Source organism: Mustela erminea, chromosome 1 (assembly GCF_009829155.1).
Source record: "Mustela erminea isolate mMusErm1 chromosome 1, mMusErm1.Pri, whole genome shotgun sequence".
Lineage (NCBI taxonomy): Eukaryota > Metazoa > Chordata > Mammalia > Carnivora > Mustelidae > Mustela > Mustela erminea.
Genome location: NC_045614.1, coordinates 118,247,128 through 118,272,412, shown reverse-complemented (window position 1 = coordinate 118,272,412; position 25,285 = coordinate 118,247,128). Strand labels below are relative to the sequence as shown.

Sequence of the window (25,285 nt, the reverse complement as noted above, 5' to 3'; positions counted from 1 at the left end):
GCCCCGTAACTGCCCCAACTTCCTGCCTGGAGAAAGGTTATAGGTCATGGTACTTGGAAGGGGAACCCAAATGGAGCCCACTAGCATCCCAGAGTTGAGAGGACAGAGATGGGAATCGAGGGAGTCCAAGGCTAGAGTTCACAGGCCAGAGCACCAGACAGGACAACCATTGGTAGACAGTAAAGTCAAGAGATAATAAGGGGCCCCTCAAGTATTCAGCTGAGTACTGATCACAGGTGTGTGAGGAAACTACTCAAGCAGAGGAGACACCATAAAGATAACCAGAAACAAGGTGAGGCTCACCCAGGCCCAGGAATAATGTCTGTCCCTCCTAGCAAGAGGGAAAACCTCATAAGGTTTTCCCTCAAGGATGGGACAAAGAAGCATACATAAGGTGCGGCTCTGGTGCCACCTAACAAACTGAAATGTAAGACCTGAAAGGATCAAATTATTTCCAGATAACTATGCCCTAGAACAAAGCTAAATAGTATTTATATAAATACAAAATTATTCAGCACCCAGCACGGTAAAATTTACAATGTGTGGCATCACATCTTATGAAAATCAGACATGCAAAAGCAAGAAAATAGGACCCATAATCGGGGGGGGGGGGGGATCATTCAGCTGACACAAAACCCCAAAATATCACAGATGATAGACTTAACAGACAAGGTGTCCAAGATTAAAAAGGACACTATATGGGATTAATGGCAGATGAGACACTGCAGAAGAAGGGTAATGAGCTGGAAGATGTAGCAACAGCAACTATCCAGAGTGAAATACAGCAAGGAACAAGACTGAAAAATAAAATGAACACAGTGTGAGTGAACTGTGGGAGCACTTCAGGTGTCTTAATATATGTGGATTTGGAGTCCTCAGGGGAGAAGAGACAAAAATATATTTTAATGATAATGGCTAAAAATTTCAAATTTGATGAAGACTATAATCCACAGTCCCAGACATAAGAAATAGGAAGAAAATTACGCAAAGACACATCATTATCAAGTTGCTTAAAAAACAAAGAGAAAGGACACCTGGGTTGTTCAGCTGGTTTAGCCACTCACTCTTGGTTTCAGCTCAGCTCATGATCTTGGGGTTGTGGGTTCAAGCCCTGAGTCAGGCTCCATGCCCAGCACCAAGTGTGCTTGAGATTCTCTCCCCCTCTCCCTCTGTCCCTTTCCCATGCCTGAGCTCAACCTGGTTTCTTTCTGAAATAAATAGATAAAATCTTCAGGGAAAGGGGGGACTTTCTAAAAAAAAAAGAATAAGGAAAAAAACCCAGAAAATATTAAAAGTAGGCAGAGGAAAACAAAGGACACAGTGTGCAGAAACCAAATATAAGCATGACAGCACATCTCACATCAGTACTCACATAAACCAGAAGACAGTGGAATAACATCTTCATAATATCAAGAAAAGAAAAGAAACAACACAGTGAAAGTGTTTTTCAAAAATGAGGGCAAAATAAAAAATGTTCTGAATATACAAAACCTGAAGGACATGAACAGATTTGCATTATAAGATACATTAAAGAAAGCCCTTCAAGAAGAAAAACAGGTGAAAATCTGAATCTATAAACAAAAGGATGAGGAGCACAGAAAATGGTAACTATGTTAATAAACATAAAGACTTTATTTTTTAAATCTCCCTAAAGGAGCATCAGCACTTGAAAGCAACAATAGTATCAGTGTATTGTAGGGCTTCAGACTTCTGAAAGGAGTATAGAACAACTGCACAAAGGCCGGGGGCGGGGGGGGGGGGGGTAGTGGGAGAATCCAGGTAAAAGGTTTTTATCTATATGAAAAAGTGGTAGAAAGTCACTTAAAAGTAGATCGCTACAAACTGTAGATGTATACCACAAATTCTCTCGGCAACCACAAAACAACAACAGCAAAAGCCAAAAACCAACAAAAATGTTGCTAAAAAACCAAGACATCGTATTTAAAAATTCAAAAATGGTAGAAAAAGAACTAAGACTAGATAGGACAAAAGGCAAAGAGCAAGATGGTGAATTTAAACCTAATCATGTCAATACAATAACCATATAAAATGTAAATGGTCTAAACAATAAAGACAGAAACAGGACTCTTTTTTTTTTTTTTTTTAAAGATTTGAGCGAGTGAGCAAGCAGGCACAAGTAGGACAGGGGAAGGGGCAGCGGGAGAGAAGCAGCCTTGCTGCTGAGCAGAGAGCCCGATGCAGGACTCGATCCCAGGACCCTGGGATCATGACCTGAGCCAAAGGCCAATGCTTAACTAACCAAGCCACCCAGGTGCCCTGAAAAAGGACTCTTCAGACCCAACTACTTCCCTGTAAGAAAATCACTTTGGATATAAAAATATAAACAGCAAGCAAAAGCAAGGAAGAAGATATGCCTATGCTAAGTCTAGTCAAAAGAAAGCCAGGGTAGTTCTATTAACATCACACAAGAATTTCAGAGTAAATAATATTACCAGGGATAAAGAGGAACATTTCATAATGACAAATCAGCCAACCAAGAGACCACAATAATCCTGAAGTTTTATGCTTTCAAATACTCACTGAAGCAAAAACTATTACAAGGAAAAATGAACAAATACCCAAATAGAGATTTCAAAAGTTCTCGCTCAGTAACAGAAAGAACTGAGTTATCAGTAAGGATACAAAAGACCTGACTAATTCTATTAGCCAACTTGAGGTAACTGTTATCTGTGGAACTCTCCATCCAGTGACAGCAGAACAGAGATTCTTTCCATGTGCAGAACAGTGACTAGGTCAGACCATTTTCTGGACCATAAAACAAATCTCAAGTTTAGAATCCTATAAATCATACAAAGTGTATTCATGGACCATAATACAATTAAAAACAAAAATAAAAATATCTAGAAAATCTCCACATAATTGAAAACTGTATGACATACTTCTAAAAACCTCATGAGTCAAAGAGATCAAAATTAAAAAATTTTTTTAACTAAATGAAAATAAAAACACAGCAACATTCAAACCTGTGGGATGCACCAAAAGCAATGTTTAGAAATTTACCACTTTAAGCTTCAATATTTAAAAATAAAAAGTTTCCGGGATGCCTGGGTGGCTCAGTGGGTTAAGCCGCTGCCTCCGGCTCAGGTCATGATCCCAGAGTCCTGGGATTGAGTTCCGCATCGGGCTCCTTGTTCAGCGGGGAGCCTGCTTCTCTCTCTGCCTCTGCCTGCCTCTCTGCCTGCTTGTGTGCTCGCTCTCTCTCTCTCTTCCTCTCCGACAAATAAATAAATAAATAAAATCTTTAAAAATAAAAATTTTCCAATGAATGGTTTCACCTTCTACCTCACACACCTAGGAAATGAAAATGACACCCAACTACACAGCCAAGAAATAATCGAGTGAAAAATCGATTAAATAAAACAAAAATTGAGCAAATCACTCAAACCAAAAGATTGTTCTTTGAGAAGATAAAGAAAACAGATGAAACTCTACAAATGTATTCATTTGCTAGGACTACCATGTAACGAAGGACCACAAACAGCATAGCTTACACAGCAGAAATTTAACGTCTCGCAGTTTTAGAGGCTGCAAGCCTGAGGTCAAGGTGTCTAAGGGCGGTGGCTGGTAGTCTTTTCCCTGGGACTCTTCACACTGTTAAACTTCTCTGCTTGTTGGTCTGGAGCCTTCCCCTTTTTCTAAGAACACTGGTCATCTTGGATTAAAAGACCTCCGATCTGGTATGGCTCAGCTAACCACATCTGCAACAACCCTATTTTCAAATAAGGTCACACACCTTGAGGTAGTGGGGGTTAGGACTTGATGGATAAATAGATAACCTCAACAGGTCTGTATCTAAGACAGACATTAAATTCATCGTTAAATCTCTTCTCACAAAGAAAACTCTCCCAGAGAGCTTTCACAGAGAAATTAAACCAAACATCTGGGATGCCTGCGTGGCTCAGTCAGTTGAGTGTCCGTCTGCCTTCGGCTCAGGTCATGATCCCAGGGTCCTTGCTGGGGGAACTCTGCTTCTGTACTCTGTCTCTCTATTTATTTATTTGTTAGTTAAATAAATAAAATCTTTAAAAAAAGAAACAAAAACAAAGAACAAAACAAAAACAAAACAGGGCGCCTGGGTGGCTCAGTGGGTTAAGCCACTGCCTTCGGCTCAGGTCATGATCTCAGGTCCTGGGATCGAGTCCCGCATCGGGCTCTCTGTTCAGCAGGGAGCCTGCTTCCCTCTCTCTCTCTCTGCCTGCCTCTCCGTCTACTTGTGATCTCTCTCTATCAAATAAATAAGTAAAATCTTTAAAAAAAAAACAAAACAAACAAAAACAAAACAAAAAAAATAAACCATTTAAGGAAGTAGTAAGACCAATTCTACACAAACTGTCCCGGACAACTGAAGTGGAGGGAATGGTCCCCAACTTTGCCTACAAGGCCTTTATCAACATTAGTCTGATACCAAACTAGAAAAAAAATTTGAAGAAAGGAAAAAACAGAACAACTTTTATGAATATGACTACAAAACTTCATAAAAACTTTTATAAATCAAAGGTAATATATAAAAACAATTATGTATGATGACCAAGTATGATTTGTCCCAGAAATAAAGGGTTGGGTTAATATTGGGGGGAAAAAAATCAATGTGAATTCAATACTAAAAGACTAAAAACAAAAACCACATGATCTTCTCAATAGATGAAGAGAAAGCATTTAATAAACTCCATTCATCCCTGAGAAAATCTACGCAAATTAGGAAAACAGAATACCATCAACCCGAGAGAGGTGACAGAAGACAGAGATGGAGAAGATTAGGTATACCTGCTCTAAAATTCTATTCTAATCAGGCTGGCCAAATAATAAGGGGTGGGTCTTGGGATCGAGTCCTGCATCGGGCTCGCTGCTCAGCAGCGAGTCTGCTTCTCTCCCGCCTTCCCTTTTCCCCTCCCTACTTGTGCTTGCTTGCTCTCTCGCTCAAATCTTAAAAAAACAGAGAGTCCTGTTTCTGTCTTTATTGTTTAGACCATTTACATTTTATATGATTATTGTATTGACAGTATTAGGTTTAAAGTCACCATCTTGCTCTTTGCCTTTTGTTCTATTCTTTGTTCTTTTTCTACATTTTTTGAGTTTTTAAAAAATTTTTGCATTTTTAAATATCGTGTCTTGGTTTTTTAGCAACATTTTTGTTGGTTTTTGGTTTTTGCTGTTGTTTTGTGGTTGCCGAGAAGATTTGTGGTATACTACAGTTTGCAGCAATCTACTTTTAAGTGATCTTCTACCACTTTTACTTTTTAGATGTTCAACAAAATTATAAAAAATGGCTTTCATTTTTTTTTAAGATTTTATTTATTTATTTATTTATTTGACAGAGATCACAGGTAGGCAGAGAGGCAGGCAGAGAGAGAGGAAAGGAAGCAGGCTCCCCGGTGAGCAGAGAATCCGATGTGGGGCTCAATTCCAGGACCCTGAGATCATGACCTGAGTCAAAGGCAGAGGCTTTAACTCACTGAGCCACCCAGGCGCCCCCCAAAATGGCTTTGTTTGTTATTATATGTGAATAAACAGGAAACATGTTTTTTCCCCAAATATATCTTCTTCCAAAATGAGGAGTGTCTCATACACAAAAGCATTTGCATTCATAGTACTTTGGGAAATTCTAGTCATTTTAAACAATTTAGCATTTGACCTAAATAGGACAGTAATAACCACATATGATTAGTTCATGCTCATATACATGGAATACTTATCTGGCCTAATCTATCTGTAGCTACCTGTTTGGGGTTTTTGTTGTTATAACCATGTTATAGATTTCAACAGTTTATATCCAGAATACAGTTTCCTTAGAAATGCTATTTACTTACACTAACAGCATTGATATCTGACACATGTCCAGTAAAAGACTGTCTGCACATTCCATCTCGAATATCCCACAATTTCGAAGAAGCATCACAAGCACCAGAAACAAAAGTCCTCATGTCAGGACTCAGGGAAAGACTCATCACATCTCCAGAATGCCCAGTGAAAGTGGTGGTCTGCTGGGCAGTTTCGATGTCCCATAAAGCACTGTAATTAAACGTAAATTAAAATAACAGCTATCAGATCTTTCCTTATGTTAGTTCCAACTACCGCCCTCAATCCCCAAATCAGTGTTCGCATGGACCACACTTACCAAGTTGTGTCTCCTGAACTTGTAACGATCTGGCTGTCATCTAAAAATCGGCAGCAGGACAAGTAGCCTATAGTATGGAGAGCAACACATTTTAGGTTAACTGAACGGAATAACCCAATTACCACGTGAAATACTAATACACATTTTTTTAAAACCCAATACGTAGGCAACATATATTTGTTGGCATAACCTATAGTTTTACTTCCAGTTCTATGCTGTCTGCAACTCAATTCAATTTTATCAGGAAATTCTCAGGTAATTACCATGTCAATGGCATATCCTGTTAGACAATCCAGAAATGACAAACTTGGGACACAGTTCCCTTCTGCCTACCATGATTAACAAAGAGAGAGATTCCTTTACACAAATCTCTATCACCTATGGCAGACTGGGTTTGGTGCGCTGGGAATTCCTCTACTAACACTGTAAGAAACTACCACCTCAGTGACGGTTTCATGGAACACGGTCACCTGAGTGCTCAGAATTTACCAGTGTTTCCTAATATGGAAATGGATATGGCAGGAAAAGGATATTAGAGGTTTTTATGAAAAGCATCATCAAATAGTACTACCAAGAATTCAGAGAGGCAGAAGTCTGATGAGTGGCAATAAATTCCTCATTAACACTGAAAACCAAATACACTCTATGGTGTGCACCCTGGCAAATCAATGTACTCTCACGTTTATGAAGTATTTTTCACTATGTATCTAATACACACTTTCAGTTACGTAACTCAGATGCCAAAATTCCATTAACTCTTATATGGTGGCAGAGAAAACAGCGAATTATGTTTTGTTTTGTTTTTTTTTAATAGGCTCCGTGGCAAGCATGGAGCCCAACACGGGCTTGAACTCACAACCCTCAGATCATGACCTGAGCCAAAATCAAGAGTCAGACGCTTAAATGACTGACCACCCAAGCACCCCTGTATTTGTAGGGTTTATTGTTTCAATCTTTTGCAATCGATCTGTCATTTTCATAAAATAGTGTTATTTTTGAAAGAAAAATAAGGTTACAGTCACCACTTGTAGACCTTTAAAGTTGGTGCTTTGCTGACTCATAGTCATTTTTACTCTCACATGATAAACACTCAACCTTCAGCAGCTGAGCACGATTTGCCACACACTCTAGCTCACTGGCTCACTCAGGAGTCCTCCTATTTCATAGGAAAGGACAGTATCCAGTGCAGCTCACCTGTGTGACCCGGTAACTCCCGGCTCACTCTCACGTTTCCCTCTCTGGTTTTTAAGTTATATATAGAGCAGATGTTGTCCAGCCCTCCACACGCGACGTAATTACCAGACGGAGCATAGGCACAGGTCATCACCCAGGAAGATCTCAAAGGAATAGCATGCATCTGTACAACAAATATAACACAGAAACTATTACTAAGATTACAAAAACAGACCATTTTTCAAACCGGTTTACAATGAAGCAAATATGACTAAAAATTAAATGCATCTAACTAAAAATAAGCCAAATTAAAAATGCAATGGTTTAAATGAACAATGAAAAATAAAATACTAATAATACAGAAAAACTAACAGGCACATTAGCATATATCACCAATTCATTTGGATTTAAGTGTTCTTTTTCAGGAATTATTTTAAGAGAAGGATGTAGAATGTTTCAATGCTAATGAATATATCCATTCAAAATATTAACTGCAAATGTTAAAGAACTTACTAAAATTCTTTGTTCTGGCAACAGTAGTCAAAAGAGGAATTTTCTCCAATATGACAAAAACAAAAGCAAGTATCAGAGCCAATTAAAATGGTTCTTCCATAAAAAATTAAAAAATAAAGGTTCTCCTATGAAGAGATGGCACTGTGGGGGCACCTGGGTGGCTCAGTTGGTTAAGCGTTTGCCTTTGGCTCAGGTCATGACCCCAGGGTCCAGGATCAAGCCTGCCATGAGCTCTGCTCAGTGGGGAGTCTGCTTCTCCCTCTCCTTCCTGCCTCTCCCCCTAGTTTGTGCTCTCTCTTTCAATCAAATAAATAAATCTTAGAGAGAGAGAGATGGCACTGTGTCCTTCCAATAGCTGGATATACACTCTGCACTCAAATTTTTAAAATGGCAATAGTTTGCTGTGCCTTATTACCCAATAGCAATCATTTGCAAGTAGGTGACAAAATTTAAGGTATATGGGAACAGCAAGGCTAAATGGTCCAGAGAATGAACACACTGGTTGAATCCTATTATGCTCTTGCTTAAACCTAAAATATTTTATAAAAACTCTTCTTGTTCTAGAAAAATATGGCTGAAAGACATGCTGGATGGGCCAATTAATATAGAAAAACTCATGAATCTGTCTTAGCTAGCTTTAAAATCTCAATCAGGCTGAAGTTATTGTTTACTTCACAAAACAGTACTTTTAAATCTTTAATAAAAATAGTGATAGAAATACACAGAATATAAAAGGTATTTCATATGTTAAATTTCTTGAGTGGAAGGTTTTCCACTGCCACTCAACCCTTTGACATCAAGGACTCCTTCCAGTGGACACATTAGGAGGACCCACTGGGTTTTGCCAAGATGGGAAAAAGTTGTAATTTGCCTCCAAGCTTCTGCATCTCCTGAGCAAGCCAGAAACACAAATCAGTGGATCCAAGAAAACCCTCACCGTAGCAACGTGGCTTACCCACAACTAGAAATAAAAACCTCAGGGTTGTTGCCCATTAGGAAATCGGTAATTTAAAAAAAAAATCATTTACAGGGGCACCTGGCTAACTCACTCATAAAAGCCTGGGACTCCTGATCTCAAGGTTGTGAGTCTGAGCCCAACACTGAATGTAGAGTGTACTTAAATAAATAAAACTTTAAGAAAATAAACCATCCATGTGTAAAACTAATGCACACCCTTTTCTAATACTAAAATACAAAGTAGGAGACTCAAGTAAAATACACTGAATGATAGTCCAACCACTGTCCTTGGGAACAAAAAAGGGCTTAATTATTAAAAGCAAATACTAGGCCCAAACAGAGGATCTAGAGTAAAATAAATGGAGTAATTTTATCTTTGAAGGAAATTTAAGTTTGAAATAACTGAATAAAGGAAAGCACTGGTAGATACCAGACCAAAAAAAAGATTAAAGAGAATGACTAAGATATCCTACCTTATTTGTTGTATAGCTATCCCAAATAATTAATTTTCCATCTTGGGAAGCACTGACTAGTAGCCTAGAGGAAAAAACACAAAAATATTTTGACAGAGGAAAAAAGTAGCTTAAATTAGTCATCCACTGCATTAGTATAGAATAGTTAAGAAAAAAATATTTTTCTAATTAAAAACTTGATACCAGAAAATTATCTTCCCAACTTAAAAAAATAAATTTTTCTGTATGCCATAAGTTTTCAGTAGGATACATAATTTAGCAAAATTTAAACATTTTACTAAATTTAAACATTTTTACTAAAAATGTCTCTGGTTATAATTCAACTTTTCTAAAAAAAATGATTAAACTTTTTATGGTGACAACATTCTAGTTCTTATTCAAGATTCTAACAGCTAATAGCTGACTGGTTCATTATTTACTGACTTAGGCTTAATGATAACAGTGTACATATAACCTTAAAAACGTATTTCCCTCCACCTAAAAATCTGAACTGGGAGCCTGTGAAGGCAAAGCAGCCTTTCTGGATATGATGCAGGATATATATGCCTCCTGCCTTTGAGGCCTCTACCATCTGGCAGAGAGAAGGCATTGACAACAAGTTTACAGTAAGATAAGTAAGTGGAAGTTGTCAGAGGGGTGGTATAAAAATCAATGCTGTTGTTGAGTCTTGTTCAGTCTTGCCAAAAAGAACGCATACTGAAAAATGGAATCCTGTAAGCTAAAGGTATAAGTCCACATTCTGTGAGGAGGATATGTTCATTGACAAGGAGAAAAATAGAGCACATGTTTTAGGAGCTGTGAATTTTCCACTTGCACACAGTGTGTGAGAAATGGGTGTAACCGCTGAGAAAAGTGGACTGGGCCTGAACAGCAGAAAGCATTGTTTGCTGGTTAAATATGAACTCTTAACTAAACAACTATTAGTTAACTGTAACTTTTTGTTTTGCTCTGGACATTTTCACTAGGATATAAAATTCAAAAGATATAAAAAAGCTATCCAGGGGAACCTGAGGGGCTTAGTGGTTAAAGCCTCTGCCTTTGGCTCGGTCACAATCTGAGAGTCCTGGGATCGAGCCCCGCAACGGGCTCTCTGCTCAGCCGGGATCCTGCCTCCCTTCCTCTCTCTGCCTGCCTCTCTGTCTACTTGTGATCTCTGTCTGTCAAATAAATAAATAAAATCTTTTAAAAAGCTATCCAGTGGGGAAAAAAGTCACATCCCCTCCCTGTCACCAAGCCATCTGGACCCCTTCCCTATAGGTAAATGACATTAGCAGGAATTTATATAGCAGCGGCAACAATTTTCTTGAGCTCACAATCCTGAGATCAAGACCTGAGCTGAGATCAAGAGTTGGACACTTAACTCCCTGAGCCACCCACGTACCCTGAAATACATTCTTTAAAAATCAGCTGGCGCAGGCACCTGGGTGACTCAGTTGGTTAGGCTGCTCTGCCTTTGGCTCAGGTAATGATCCCAGAACTGATCCCTGCCTTGGGCTCCATGTTCAGTGCAGAGTCTGCTTGAGATTCTCCTCTCCCCACCTTTCTCCTACCGCTTGTCTCTTGGCATCTCTTAAAAAAAAAAAAAAATGCAGGGCGCCTGGGTGATTCAGTGGGTTAAAGCCTCTGCCTTTGGCTCAGGTCATGATTCCAGGGTCCTGGGATCGAGCCCTGCATCGGGCTCTCTGCTCCTCTCTCTCTGCCTGCCTCTCTGCCTATTTGTGATCTCTGTCAAATAAATAAATAAAATATTAAAAAAAAAAGCAGGTACAAACCTTGAATCATATCCCCAGTGCATAGCGTAGATCTTAGCTAGATGACCCCTCAACGTACGTCTCGTTCGCATTTGTATTCGGCCCACAGAATCCATATTTGATGTGATCTTTAGAAAACAACAACAATGTTATTTTTTACAAGTCAGACATACCTCAGACAATAAAGCAGAAATAAGAGGCATAAGACAGAAGACAACTTTATAGCAACTGAAGGTACTTTAAATAATTCCAGAGCCATTACAGGATCAGTAAGTTGAAGAAAAAGGGACTTTGAATGTTCCTATTTGCGCACCTTCCAGTGAGAATATTTATCATAGACTATTAACTTTTAAGAATAGACATACCTTCTAACTTTAGGGGGGAAAAAAAAGCCACAGATAAAAATCAAATAGTAGATGATCAAAGAGTAAAAACATGGATACTTTTAACTGCTCATAAGAAAGCAAGCTCTAGTAGAGCACATAAAATATTTCCTTAATAAGAATTATCAATATTAAACTAATAAAACCTTCCTAAGAGTTGATGTAAAAAAAAAAAAAGTAAAATCAGTGCATATCAAAATGAGTCAGAAGTTACCTAAAAAAATACATACGAATCTACATATTTTTCCCCCTAGAGTCTTCTATTTGAACAAGTGTGCTTTAAAAAGCACATGTACAGGGTGCCTGGGAGGCTCAGTACAGGGCTCTCTGCTCAGCAGGGCGCCTGCTTCACACCCCCCTCTCTGCCTGACTCTCTGCCTACTTGTGATCTCTGTCAAATAAATAAAAGCTTTTTTAAAAAATCTAAAAAAATAAAAAGCACATGTACAGCATCTGACAAACTGTAGTATTTTTAAATACAGAGCTCACTTTTTTATTAAATACTAATAACTATCTGAGTATCATTTGCATCCACATCAAGCTCTTTCATGTGAATTACTTAAATGAATGGAGAGAAAAATAACTTTACCTGAATAAGCGTTGCATCATTACATGCTTTCCTAGCATCCTGAAGTAAAGAAAGAAGATTATAATACATTTAAACATGGAAATCTCTGGATAGGACTTAAAATACTATTTTCATTGAAAACATAGACTTACAAATACAACTTTCACTGTACCACATAGTCTTTATTTAAAATTCAGTGGTCAGTACATTCATAACTTTGTGAAACCACCACCACTAATTCCAGAACAGTTACCATTAAAAAAAAAAAAAGTTAGAAGAAGAAACAAAGGTACAAAAAAATCTCAATACCCCCCAATCCCCTCATTCCCTGGTAAGCACTAGTTTACTTTTTTTCCTATGGATTTGTCCATTCTGGACATTTCTATACATGTAATCTTTTAATAGGACATTTTGTGTCTGGCTTCTTTCACTTAATGTAGGTTTTCAGGGTCCATCCATGTTGTAGCAAATGTCAGTACTCCATTTCTTCTCATGGCTGAGTAATATTCCACTGTTTGAAAGGATCATGCTGTTTATCCATTAACTGATGGACATTTAATTTCTTTCCACATTTTGGCTTCTGTGAATACTGAGGCTGTGAACACCCTTGTGAGTTGTGCATCCACATTTTCAGCTCTCCTGGGTGTTGGAGGCTACTGCATGGTTGGAGTCATGGATCAAACCAGGCCCTGACTTGTGTCTCCTTTAAAGTCCGGACACCTTGACAAGGGGTTAAGGACAGGAAAGTCGAGTAGCACTGAGAAAGGGTCTGTGCTATGCACTGTGCTCTCGCCTACATGACTTCCCACACGCTCTCCCTACAGAAGGGAACAACGTGGTCAGGGTCATGAATTCTTAGTTGGTCCTTGTTGTTCCTGTACTTCCCATAACCCACTCCCCAGTTGACTGTCTTGCTTAGCAAGACTACCTGGCATCACGAGGTTTGCTTGTAGTTAATGTAAACTTGTTATAGATATTGATATATTACTCCTCCTATTGTGGTCTGCCTTATAAATGATTGTAAGATGTGCAATAAAACTGGCACTGTTGGACATCATCCTCAGTGCTCCTCCTGCCCCCATCTCTTTGTCTCTTAATTTCTTTTTACCATCCTCTTACCCTCATGTTCCTGGTCAATTTGTCACGCCGGCCGCGACACCTGGGTATATATACCAAGGAGTGGTGAGTGATGCGTAACTCTACAATTAGCTCTTTAATAAAGTGGCAAGTTGTTTTCTTCACAACAGCTGTACCATTTTTACATTCCCACCAGGAATGCAGTATGAGCTTTCTGATTTCTTCACATCCTCACCCACACTGTCATCTTTATTCTTATTTTTAATAGTCACTTTCATGGCTGTGAAGTGGTATCACACTGTAGTTCTTATCTGCATTTCCCTAATGATTAGTGACGGTGAGCATCTTCTTTGCATGGAATATCTATCTGGACATGAGCTTACTGGCCATGTGTAGATCTTTGGAGAATTGTCCAAATCTTTTGCCCCTTTTTAAACTGCATTATTATTGTTGAGTTCTAGGAGCTCTTTATATATTCTGGAAACTAGATTCTTATCAGATATATAATTGGCAAATACTTTCTCCCATTCTGTAGGTTGTCTTTTCGTTTTTTTGACTATGTCCTTAACCAAGTTTTTAATTTAAATTAAGTCTGATTTATCTATTTCTTCTGTTGCTTGGGCTTTCCGTGTCATATTAAACTGCTGCTGAATCCAAGGCCACAAAGGTTAACAGTTTGTGTTTTAAAAAAAAAAGTAAAAGTTTTGTAACTAAAGATTTTATTTATTTGAGAGACAGAGACCACAGAAGCAGGAGGGGTGGTGTGAGAGAGAGACTCTCAAGCTGACTCAAGCCCAGGACCCTGAGAGCATGACTCCAGCCAAAACCAAGAGTTGGACACTTATGACAGTGCCACCCAGGCACCCCTAAAATTTTCAACACTGTTACCGTTTATATCTAGGTACCATTTTCAGTTAATTTTTATAAATGATATAAGGTAGGAGTCCAAATTCATTCTTTTGCATGTGGATATCCAGTTGTCCCAGCACCATCTGTTGAAAAGATTGTTTTTTCCCTCTCAAATGGTCATATTATCCTCACTGAAAAAAAATCAATCAGCCCTAGATATATGGGTTCATTTAGGGACTCTCAATTCTATTGTACAAATATACTTCTGGTTTATGATTAAAAGATTTTAAATTACATCTCCATGAGTAAAAATGAACTAGGTTGATTTAATGGGCACAGAGTATTCAGAGTTATATGTTTCTAAGCTTCAGCAAAAAGGTTCAGAGTTCCCATTTGGTTTGTTCTGGCATTTAGAAGTTGAGGTGATAGGAAGGATATTTATAGCATACTCAGGTCATTTCGGAAGTATTTTTATAAATATATAGCACTTCTTTAAAATGCTTAGTATCTGTGTACAGTGTAAATGCAATTAGGAGTATTTTAGGTCCAATGAAGAAAAGATAGGATACATTAGGAAAACAATTTTTGTAATAGGAAATGGCTCATACTGAGTCAGATCTGTAAGTAGCAAGGTCCTTACATGTCAGCAGCTGGTTATGCTTAAGGATTCTAGGAGAGCCTTTCAAAGAGAACTTAAATTTTTACACAAACTGAAGGCCTTATCAAAAAGAAGGTAACAGTGAAACAAATCAATATAACGAATAACATTTAATAAGCAACAAGATGTTTTAAATCAAGTTTCTCAATAAACTGAGAGGATTCATATAACGTGGGGAAATCAGAAGCACAATTCTTCCTACTAAACAATTTTTTCACCTGAAAGGTCAGGGTACTATCCTCTCCAACACATTTTCCCTACTGTACTTAGCACACTCCTGTGCAAAGAGGAAGCACACAGTAGCTGAATAAATGCCCCAAAAGGGCAGCGTGTCATAGTCAGCTGAAGGAAAAATGCCTGCCTCTGCTTGCAGCCAAGACTAGATGGAACACACGACCTTTTTTAGCTGCCTTTCAACCTATTTGTAACACTTAAGACTATTTCTATGTAAGGGTGTTCACAAGTAGTTACACAAACATAGGATTCTCTTATTCTTAGCCAAATTGTGGGTTGAGAAGCCTCATTTGGCAAAGAATAATTTAGTCCAGTTTCCTACAATGAAAAGAATTTCCAGAAATGATGGTGATGGCCTGAGCTATCTATGTTCCAAAAGTGGTGGAGTTAAAGACTAAATTCTAGAAACAGTTTTCTGATTTTAAGCTTTGTGAAAATGGTACTATCCTTGTTTAGGTCACCTTTCTTAACCCAGTCATTCAAATAAAAAAAATGTCAGGTACTATCCTGGGCCCACAGTTATAGCAGTAGATAAGCCAGAAATGTCAGCCCTCATGGAAGGCTTGTAATATTAGTACTACAATTAAACAGTAAATGATAATTACTGAATAGTGCAAATTGAAAAAATTAAAACGTTGGAATATAAGCATTATACAATTAGCAGTTACTTGCAAATCATGCGAAGATTCTACTCACATGCAGAAGGATTTATTCTTATGGACACTTATCCATTATAAAATGAATATAAAATTATTCCCAGTTTGGGGCACCTGTGTGATTGATTCAGTGGGTTCAGATGAAGACTCTGTCTTCATCTCAGGTCATGAGCTTAGGGTCCTGGGATCAAGCCCTGCATTGGGCTCCCTGCTCAGCAGAGAGCCTGCTTCCCCTCTCTCTGCCTGCCTCTCTGCCTACTTGTGATTGATCTCTCTCAAATAAATAAATAAAATCTTTTAAAAAAATGATTCCCAATTAAAGGCTGAAGTCCATATTGTCCACCAAAATTTAAGACATCCTTGTGCAAAAGTGACATATTTCTCACTCCAAATAACAATTATAAAAGAAGAATGTTTCCTTTACTTTTTAAATTTAAAATAAATCCAACTGCATAAGATTGCATACCTTTCTATTATGTCATGTGTTTATACCACAGTGAAGTATACAGTTAGATTATATATTCTAGAAGTGAGGGGGACAAATGGAGGGCCTAGAAATATAGCACGATGTGATTAAATTAAGAGGTACAGTACATGGCACTGTACATACACGTGTTCACTTGAAAGTACGGGAGAGGAATGTGAGCACCTGCATCTATGTATGCAATTGTGTTTGGGACGCTGGTGAGCTATGAACAATGATCAGAGTATAAGCAGCAGAGGCCAATGTCCCCAGGAAACTATAAAACAAGGCCAGCTCTGGTCAACCTTGTAACACAAACCCAAAGTGCCGTAATTTACTGGTAAGTCCTATGCACGTCATTTCACGTGATCTCCACAAACCTACATACTGGGCACTGGTATTCTCACCTTACAGGAAAGAGATCAAGAGTCACAGAGTTAAACTTGTTCAAGGCCACAGGATTAGGAAGAGCTGAAGCCCATGCACTTTCCACCACGCCATTCGGCCGGCCTTCCAATGAAAGGAGACTAAATCCAAGGACAGGACTCTGGTGAGGCTTTTCAGAGGACTGGGACTCAACAGACAGGAGTCAATGGGAGGAAAACTGGAGCCAAGGTAGTACGACCCTAGGCAAAGGAAACCATTTGTAAAAGGGCGATGAAGGGGGAAAGAGCAGCGCATCATCAGAGAACAGGCCCCAGACTCATAGGACAACACAGGCTGCAGGGCCAGGAGGACACAGGCTCTGGCATCAAAATATACCTGGTCTGAGAGGAACCTGGGTGGCTTAGTCGGTTCAGTGTCGGCCTCTGGCTCAGGTCATGAGGTCAAGGTTCTGGGATCCACGCCAGCATCTGGGTCCTTGCTCAGTGGGTCTGCTTCTCCTTCTCCCTCCGCCCCAATCCCACAGCTTGTGCACGCACGCACGCACACTCTCTCAGCCAAATAAACAAAATCTTTAAAAACATACATATACCTGGCCTGAATCCTGGAGCTAGCACTTAGTAGCCACGTTGCCTTGGCAGATTATTTCATCTCACTGAGGATCAGTTTCCTCAGCTATAAAACAAAGCAAAACCACCTACATTAAAGGGTTGCTAAAAGGATTAAGATTAGTATGCGACCATGTATTTGGCTAACCACCCCAGGCAAGGACACCACAAAGAAATTACAGATCAATACCCCTGATCAAGACAGATGTAAAAATCTTCAACAAATTATTAGCAAACCAAATGTAACAGTATGCTGAAACAATCACACCATAATCAAGTGAGACTTCTCTCAGGGATGCAAGGATGGCTCAGCATCCACAAATCAATGATACAGCACATTAACAAAATGAAAGATAAAAACTATACACTCATCTCAATAGACGCAGAAAGGCATTCAACAAAATTCAACTTTCATTTATGAGAAAAACTCTCAAAAAAATGGGTATAGAGGAAGTATACCTCAACATAATAAAAGTTCTGTATGACAAGCCCACAGCTAACATCATACTCAACAATGAGAAGCTGAAAGCTCTTCCTCTGACATCAGTAACAAGACAAGGATGCCCACTCTACCCACTGTAATTCAACATATTACTGGAAGTCCTCAGCAGGGCAATTAGGCAAGAAAAAGGAACAGTTTTTCCAAACTGGAAAGAAAGAAATAAAACTATTTGCATAGGACATGGTATTATATATAGGAAACCGTAAAGACCCCCCCCCCCCCCCACACACACACGAAATAAATTCAGAGGATTCCTGGGTGGCTCAGTTGTTAAGCGTCTGCTTTCGGCTCAGGTCAGGATCCCAGGGTCCTGGGTTTGAGCCCTACATCAAGCTCCCTGCTTAGCGGGAAGCCTGCTTCTTCCACTCCCCCTGCTTGTGTTCCCTCTCTCTCGCTGTTTCTCTGTCAAAGTAAATAAAATCTTATCAAAAAAAATTTCAGTAAAGCTGCAAGATATACAAAATATATACAAGATCTAAAAAAAAAATTGTATCATTTCTATGCACTAAAAACTATCAGAAAGTAATCAAGAAACAATCCCATTTACAACTGCATCAAAAAGAATAAAACACCTAGGGATAAATTTAATCAAGGAGGTGAAAGACCTGTACACGGAAAACTATTAAAACAAAGATGAAAGAAACTTGGAAGACACAAAATCAATGGAAAGCTGTTCCGTGGCTCATGGATCGAAAGAATACTGTTAATCCATACCACCCAAAGCAAGCTACAGACACAAGACAATTCCTATCGAGAATCGAACGGTGTTTTCCACAAAAATACACATTCCACTTTTTTTTTCTTTTTTCTTTTTTTTTTTTTTTACTTTTTTTTTTTTTTTATTTCCAGCATAACAGTATTCATTATTTTTGCACCACACCCCGTGCTCCATGCAATCCGTGCCCTCTATAATACCCACCACCTGGTACCCCAACCACCCACCCCCCGTCCCTTCAAAACCCTCAGATTGTTTTTCAGAGTCCATAGTCTCTCATGGTTCACCTCCGCTTCCAATTTCCCCCAACTCCCTTCTCCACTCTAAGTCCCCATGTCCTCCATGCTATTTGTTATGCTCCACAAATAAGTGAAACAAGATGGGATTGGGAGGGAGACAAACCATAAGTGACTTTTAATCTCACAAAACAAACTGAGGGTTGCTGGGGGGAGGGGGTTTGGGAGAAGGTGGTGGGATTATGGACATTGGGGAGGGTATGTGCTTTGGTGAGTGCTGTGAAGTGTGTAAACCTGGTGATTCACATTCCACTTTTTAAACTCTGTATGAAACCACAGAAGATCCTGAGTAGCCAAAGAAATTTTGAGACAAAAGAACAAAACCAGAGGCATCATGCTCTCAGATTTCAAATGACATTACAAAGTCACAGTTATCAAACAATACGGTATTAGCATAAAAATGGACACATGTATCAATGGAACAGAGAACCCAGAAATACACCTGTGTGTGTACGGTCAATTAATTTATGACAACAGAGGAAAGTTGGTCTCTTTAATACATGGTGTTGGGAGAACTGGAGAACCATAAGCAAAACAATGAAACTATACCACTATCTTACTCCAGACACAAAAATAAACTCAAGATGGATTAAACACTTGAAGTTAACACCCGAAACCATAAAACTAGAAAACCTAGGTGGTACGTACACAAGCACAAGAGTATTATCCAGCCATAAAAAGAAAAGATCTCGCCATTTCCAACAACGCGGGTGGACACTGTGAGCATTAAGTGAAAGAAGTCAGAGACAAATACCATATGATCTCATTTATACGTATTCCAAAATTAAAAAAAAAATAAGAAAGAAAGAAAAATCCAAGCTCGTGTATACAGAGAACAGTTTTTCAAATGACATGCTCATGGAACCATGCACTCAGCCAGTCTGTCAGTCCTGTTCAGCTTCTGCAGCAAGTGACACCAAGCAGAGGTGGCAGAGAATCCATTCTGGTGCTGGCAACATCTACTTCAGACATTATTCTGTGGGGCCTTCCCTCATCATCCCATGCAAAATAAATCCCTCCTTTGACAGCTTTGTCAGACACCTAAACTATCAAAGTCAGAGTTCTTATTTGCATCTTAATCATCCACGTCCTTGAATTCCTGAAAGGAGATTTGGTTCGTTAGGATTTCAATCCAGTCAGTATCCGCATTGTTTTGGTGAGTGTCCTTCAGCCATCCTTTGTTCTTCCTGTTCCTTTCCTCTTTTCTTGTAATATCTGTGTATGGATCCTATGCTTGATTCTTTCTTCTGATTCTTCCGTCATCAAATCAGACGAGTTCTGAAACAGCTCTTGCGGAAGAAGGTTCACAGGCAGGGGGAGGGGGCCGTGGGGGGCGGCCAGCAGTGTTCCGAGTCATTAGGGATTCTCCTGGCTTTGTTCTGTGTATCCCTTACTGTTTCAAACCTTGCTTTCTCTGCAGTAAGTAGGCACAGCAAGGATACAGTCCAGTCTCTTTCCTCTACCCTGCTCACCAAGAAGCTTCCGAAACATGAAGGAAAACAGACATGCCGTCTTTTATCTCTATCTTCTTGGTCCAGGAAAACGTGTTTCCACCGTTCCAGAGGGTTACTGGTGTTTTGCTGAGGGAGTACTAGTCACTTTGCAAAAACCGTCCCTCTCAGTTTTCCCACACCTTGATGCATTCCTGTTTGATTCTTGGCATGAAGTTCTAAAGGTCTTTTAATTTTCTGGTTAGATGAAAATTGTATTTGTTTAAGTCCTTCACTGTTTTGAGTTGATTTCCAAGAGTAAAAGATGACAGATATGTGTTTATTATGCCACTAATAATTTTTCATGTTTTTCTGCAATCTAGTATTTCAGAGATTCAGATTTTTCTAGTGTATTGCAACGTGATAATATCTGCCTCATCACAGGACACCAAAAACCAAGCTACAATTCCAGGTCTGTGAGTAAGAATTAGGTTTGTCTCTCCACAGTAATTACATATAGATATTAACTTCTTAGGGACACAGAGGTCCTAAGTCCACACAGATATTTGTTAGGAAATCATTTTTAGAAAGCACTTTAGAGGTATGATAAAAACAAACTGACCACTTCAAGACTCATGCATTTAGTATTTGTAAACTGATCCAATAATGAACACATTTTATTCATTGCTGCTACTAAACAGAAGTGTCAAAATTCCAGAAGGAGAAACTCTGCTCTTACCTGGATCTGATTCCGTAGCTGTTCGGCTTCATGCCTCAACTGCTCCAGCTCACTCATCCTTCTGCTTGTTTGCCTCAGAAATCAGCAAGTGGAAGCAACTGTCAAAAATAAAAACAAAAACAAAAACCCAGCGGGCTAGATTCAGGTCTCCATTTACACATTAACCTACTTTTAAACCACTGACACACAACTTCTCTTTGATCCTTCCGAAATTCAAGCGAGCTAGCAATTCCAAGATCCGGCAACAACCTACTTAGCAAATACAGACCTCAATTACTCACTGAAAGAGTCCAACGGAGAACGTGATCCCAGGATGTAAGAGAAATCCTGAGTTGAAGAGTCAAGCCTAATTTACAGACCGTCAGGACTAGAATACAGTCCAGAGAGAAATCATCTATGACACTTCAGACAACACCCATAATACCTATTTATCCCAATTTAGATGTCTAATAGGCACCACAGGGTTCATACTTCAAAGCCGAACCCCACTCCACCCCCAGGTCATCCCTGTTTCAGTAAATGGGAAGTCCTGTCAACCCTTTAAGTCAAACACTGGAGAGTCATCCTTATTTCGTTCACACCCTACATGTAACCCATCAGCACAACCTGCAGTTCTTCCTTCAGAAAAGTATCTAGGACCTGACTAAACCCAATTACCCCCACTCTGCCTACCTTGGTCTAAGCCACCACCATCTCTCACCTGGGCTCCCTTCTACTGTCCTCCTCTGTCCTAAGTATAGCAACCGAGTCATCGTCTTTCTTCTCCTTTGAATCTTACAAGGTTTTCCACTCCAATTCAGAGGAAAACCTAAGTCTACCTTGACCTACAGAGCCCTACACAATCCCTTACACACCTCTCTAACCTTATCCATCATGCTGCCCCTCACTCTGCTCCAGCCACTCCAAAGGCTTTCTGATGTCCTCTGAACACACTAAGTAGGATCTAGTTTCAGTGTCTTTACACCTGCTCTTCCCTTGGCCTGAAACGCTCTTACCCCTGATATTTTCATTGCTTGCTGACTTTTGCTCAAATGTTACCTCCTCAGACGGACCTTTGCTGACAGCCCATATGCACCCACCTTACCCTATATGGCTGCTTCATGACTCAACACCATCTAGCATGTATTTGCTTATTTGTTGTTGGTTTTCTCCTGGTAGAATGTAAGCTCCTTGAGGAGGGGACTTTGTTCACTTTATTTTTTTTTTGCTACATCCCTAGCACCTAAGACACCTCTCCAATAAATTAACCTGAAATAGCTTAATAAAGGAATAAAATTTTTAAGGATTTAGGATGAATCACAGAACCCAAAGGCAGGGATATTACCACCTCAGGAAAAAACCAAAGTTGAAGACTGGTAGTATTTTTTCCTCTACCTGCCCTGTTTTTCTCTATTTGTTTTCTCCTTTCTACAAAATAACTTCTTTACTTCTCCAAGCACAAGACCCAGTTTTTACATCCTCAGGTCAAAATTAGAGGTCCAAATGACTGCCCCAACTCTAAATTCCCACTTGAGAGACTCTGATTCCGATAAGAGACAATGTGTTTCTGGTGTCATCCTTCATTCACTTCAACTGTAGTTCAAGTATCTGTTTATTAGGGTTAACTTTATTTTGTCAAGTTAACAAGTTAATTAGGATTGCTTGGAATGGTCTTAAACTACAAAGTAAGAAGAACTGACATCATTCTAATAATCCATGTCCAATTTACTACTATAATACAGCTCTCTGTTTATCTAAATGTCCTGCAAATTTTTATCATTATAAGGCTTAACCATCTCTTGATGAAGTTATGTTTAATAATTTAGCATGTTCCTCAGAGAGTACTAGGCTGTGGATTACAGCCAATCTGGAAGACCATTCTGCCTAATGAAATAAGTAGCATTCAGGTTCTTTAAATTCACAACCTTAATTACCTTTGCTGGACCTTTCCAAAGATATCACTGGCCCCCAAATCCTAAAAACTCTGGTTCTGATGCTTCTTTATTTGCTGAGTGCCAAAAAATTCTGGGCATGCAGAACTGGTGTAAAGCGCTTACTGAGCTGCTGATGTACTAAAAAGAAGGTCCATCACAGGTCTCATTTATTTCAGGGTGTTCAAAACTGCCATTTACCTACCCATAGACTACTGCCTTTTCACCCCAACAGCCACCCACATACAACTGACTCTCTACAGCAGAGCTGTAAACAGGAACAGTAAGGGGTTCCTGAAAAAAGATCAACAGACCCAGATCTCTTTAAAAGTCATTTCAGGGCCCCAGACATCTTGGGAAAGAATGTGAGAACAGCCAGCCACATCAGGCCAGGAGATGCACCTGACCCACACTCTTGAATTATTATTGCAGGATCTAAACCCTCTGAGCACTCAGATACCAGTCTATCCATCCAGAGCCAGAGAGGTGAGGACACTGGCCTCTGCTTTAACAGCTCCTCGTGACTTTGACCTGGACTCCATCACCTTAGGACGACTTTTGCCTCATCTCAATGCTGTATTCCCCACCGACGAGGCTCCTTCACGAATACGTATGCACCCTTAGCTTAAAAGCTCCCCAGTTTTGTCCTTCTGCGAGACACTGCTTTGGGGAGGGGAAAAAAAATTAACCCACTGTTCTTTTTTACTTACTGCAAGTAAAACCGTTCCTTTTCCTTTTCTTTTACTTTGGCTTCTGCCTTTTGGCTCAACACTCACCAACAGGCAAATCCAGTTTCAGGTAACACAGCCACCAAGAGCTATTCAGGATATACCAAGATCTGCACCAAATGGAGGAGATTTTCCAGCTTGGGTGCCCAAAAGGATGGAGTACCACGAACAGAAATGACAAAGAGAAAGCAGTTCCCTCATCACCACCACTCTATGGAGTGGTTACTTCTCCACTCCTGGGTTACTTCTGGGAGAGGCCAAGGGCCCTGAATATCCCTACACATTTTTCCTGGGTCTGCCAAACTGTAAGGCCTTAATTGCTCTCACCGGAGCTGTTTCTCAGGTATGTATTTGGATAAGCAACCTTGAGGGATGAGACAATGTCTCCCGCCAAGACAGAAGAGGTTTGCTTCCACTTACAATAAAAGTGGTACATTCCCCAAGCTCAGTGTTTCTGGGCTGCGACACAAATCTGATGTACATGTGGCATCTATCTAGGCCCACTACTGGTGTTAACCCCATAGAAACTGAGGAACATGGGGGAATCAGCACAAACCAACACCAGGATGGGCTACTTGCTGTGCTGGAACAAAGTCCTTGGTCTCTGACCAAGGAGTCTCACATCTGCTAGCATCTATGAAACAGTTAACAGGCTAATTTACTATCTTGTAAGTAGTGAAAATCCCAGACACTTTGAAGCCCTTGAAGGAGAAGGTTCATGAGAGAGAGGAGTTCAATAGGAGTTTATGGTATCTCTTGCCTTTTAATGGAGATCTAACTGACCCCTAACATTGTGTAAGTCATTGTGTAAGTTTTAGTTACAGAAAGTGATTTTGACATTTATTTATTGCAATACAATTAACAAAGAGTTAACTGTCCCATCACACAATTACCATTTCTTCTTTGCCGAGAGAACATCTAAGATCTAGTCTTTTAGTAACTTTCAGGCATACAATACCGTGTAGTTGGCGACAATCACTCTGTGCAGCACTCCTCCAGAACTCCTTCATCCTCTCCCTCGAGTCCCCTTCTTCAACAGATTAGACTCCAGGTCCAGCAATATACCCACATGAGTTGGCAGAACCCTAGTTTCCCCAACCCTTTTACGTTGTCACACTCAACAGACAAAAACCACAACCTTGTATGAATTCAACTACTTATTTTCTTTTGGCCAGTACTCAAGCCACCAAACATTGATTTAAAAAGCCAAACAGCGCATAGTAGTTACCCTACAAATTCATTTCACTCATCTCAACTGGGCCCTCAAAACCGCCCGGCAACCTACATAGCTTTTTACTCATCACTTTCACTCTATCAACTACCTCAGTTCCTTTGAACTCTTTAAGCTTCTGACCTTTCACACCATCTTACAAATGACTTTGCCTTCTCTATCACAGAGAAAGCAGAAGCCATCAGACATGAACTCTTTCAATTTTCTACCACCAGACAGATATGTAAAACTATACAAATGTAACAGACTCATCACATTCTCCTTTCCCTCCATTTGGAATAGAGAACTGACTTTTCTGTCCTTTGGTTCAATTCCTCCACCTGTGATTTAAATCCTATCTACTGGTGCGCCTGGGTGGCTCAGTGGGTTGGGGCCTCTGCCTTGGGCTCAGGTCATGATCCCGGCGTTCTGGGATCAAGCCCCACGTCGGGCTCTCTGCTCAGCAGGGAGCCTGCTTCCCCCTTGCTCTCTCTGCCTGCCTCTGCCTACTTGTGATCTCTGTCAAATAAATAAATATAAAACCTTAAAAAAAATCCTATCTACTGTCTTTCCAGTAATCTTATACTTCCCTTAATAATCTCTTCTAGAACATTCAAGTTCTCATTGTTCCTCCGTTGTTCTAGTCTTTTAGGGAAAATTTCAAACAGAGAAAGGTAGAGACATCCATATAATGGACACCCATTATATGGATATATATACCATACCATTTATAAATTGTTCATGTTACTGCTGTATTTCTTTCTTGATTTTGTTCATTTTTTAAAATTTCTATTTTTTTTTTTTAAGATGTTATTTACTGGAGAGAGAGAGAGAGAGTAGGAGTACAAGCAGTGGGGAGGGGCGGGGGGAAG

General features: G+C 39.6%; 1 protein-coding gene and 1 long non-coding RNA gene across 4 annotated transcripts in view; one reads left to right on the top strand and one right to left on the bottom strand.

Annotated features, from left to right (window-relative positions):
* The window catches only part of GNB4 (G protein subunit beta 4), a 61,025-nt gene that overhangs the window by 12,569 nt on the left and 23,171 nt on the right, over positions 1 to 25,285 (bottom strand). For all 3 annotated transcript variants that reach the window (XM_032340303.1, XM_032340294.1, XM_032340308.1), the window contains 7 exons: positions 20,566 to 20,663; positions 11,976 to 12,014; positions 11,025 to 11,131; positions 9,253 to 9,316; positions 7,331 to 7,493; positions 6,137 to 6,203; positions 5,829 to 6,030 (listed from right to left, as the gene is read on the bottom strand). In XM_032340303.1, coding sequence (XP_032196194.1) covers positions 5,829 to 6,030; positions 6,137 to 6,203; positions 7,331 to 7,493; positions 9,253 to 9,316; positions 11,025 to 11,131; positions 11,976 to 12,014; positions 20,566 to 20,622 — 699 coding nt within the window. In that variant the 5' untranslated portion in view covers positions 20,623 to 20,663. The remainder of the gene's footprint in view (positions 1 to 5,828; positions 6,031 to 6,136; positions 6,204 to 7,330; positions 7,494 to 9,252; positions 9,317 to 11,024; positions 11,132 to 11,975; positions 12,015 to 20,565; positions 20,664 to 25,285) is intronic.
* On the top strand, positions 20,224 to 23,460 carry LOC116588789. The gene is made up of 3 exons (XR_004285085.1): positions 20,224 to 20,298; positions 22,908 to 23,085; positions 23,268 to 23,460. It is a non-coding gene; the product is annotated as an uncharacterized LOC116588789 (long non-coding RNA).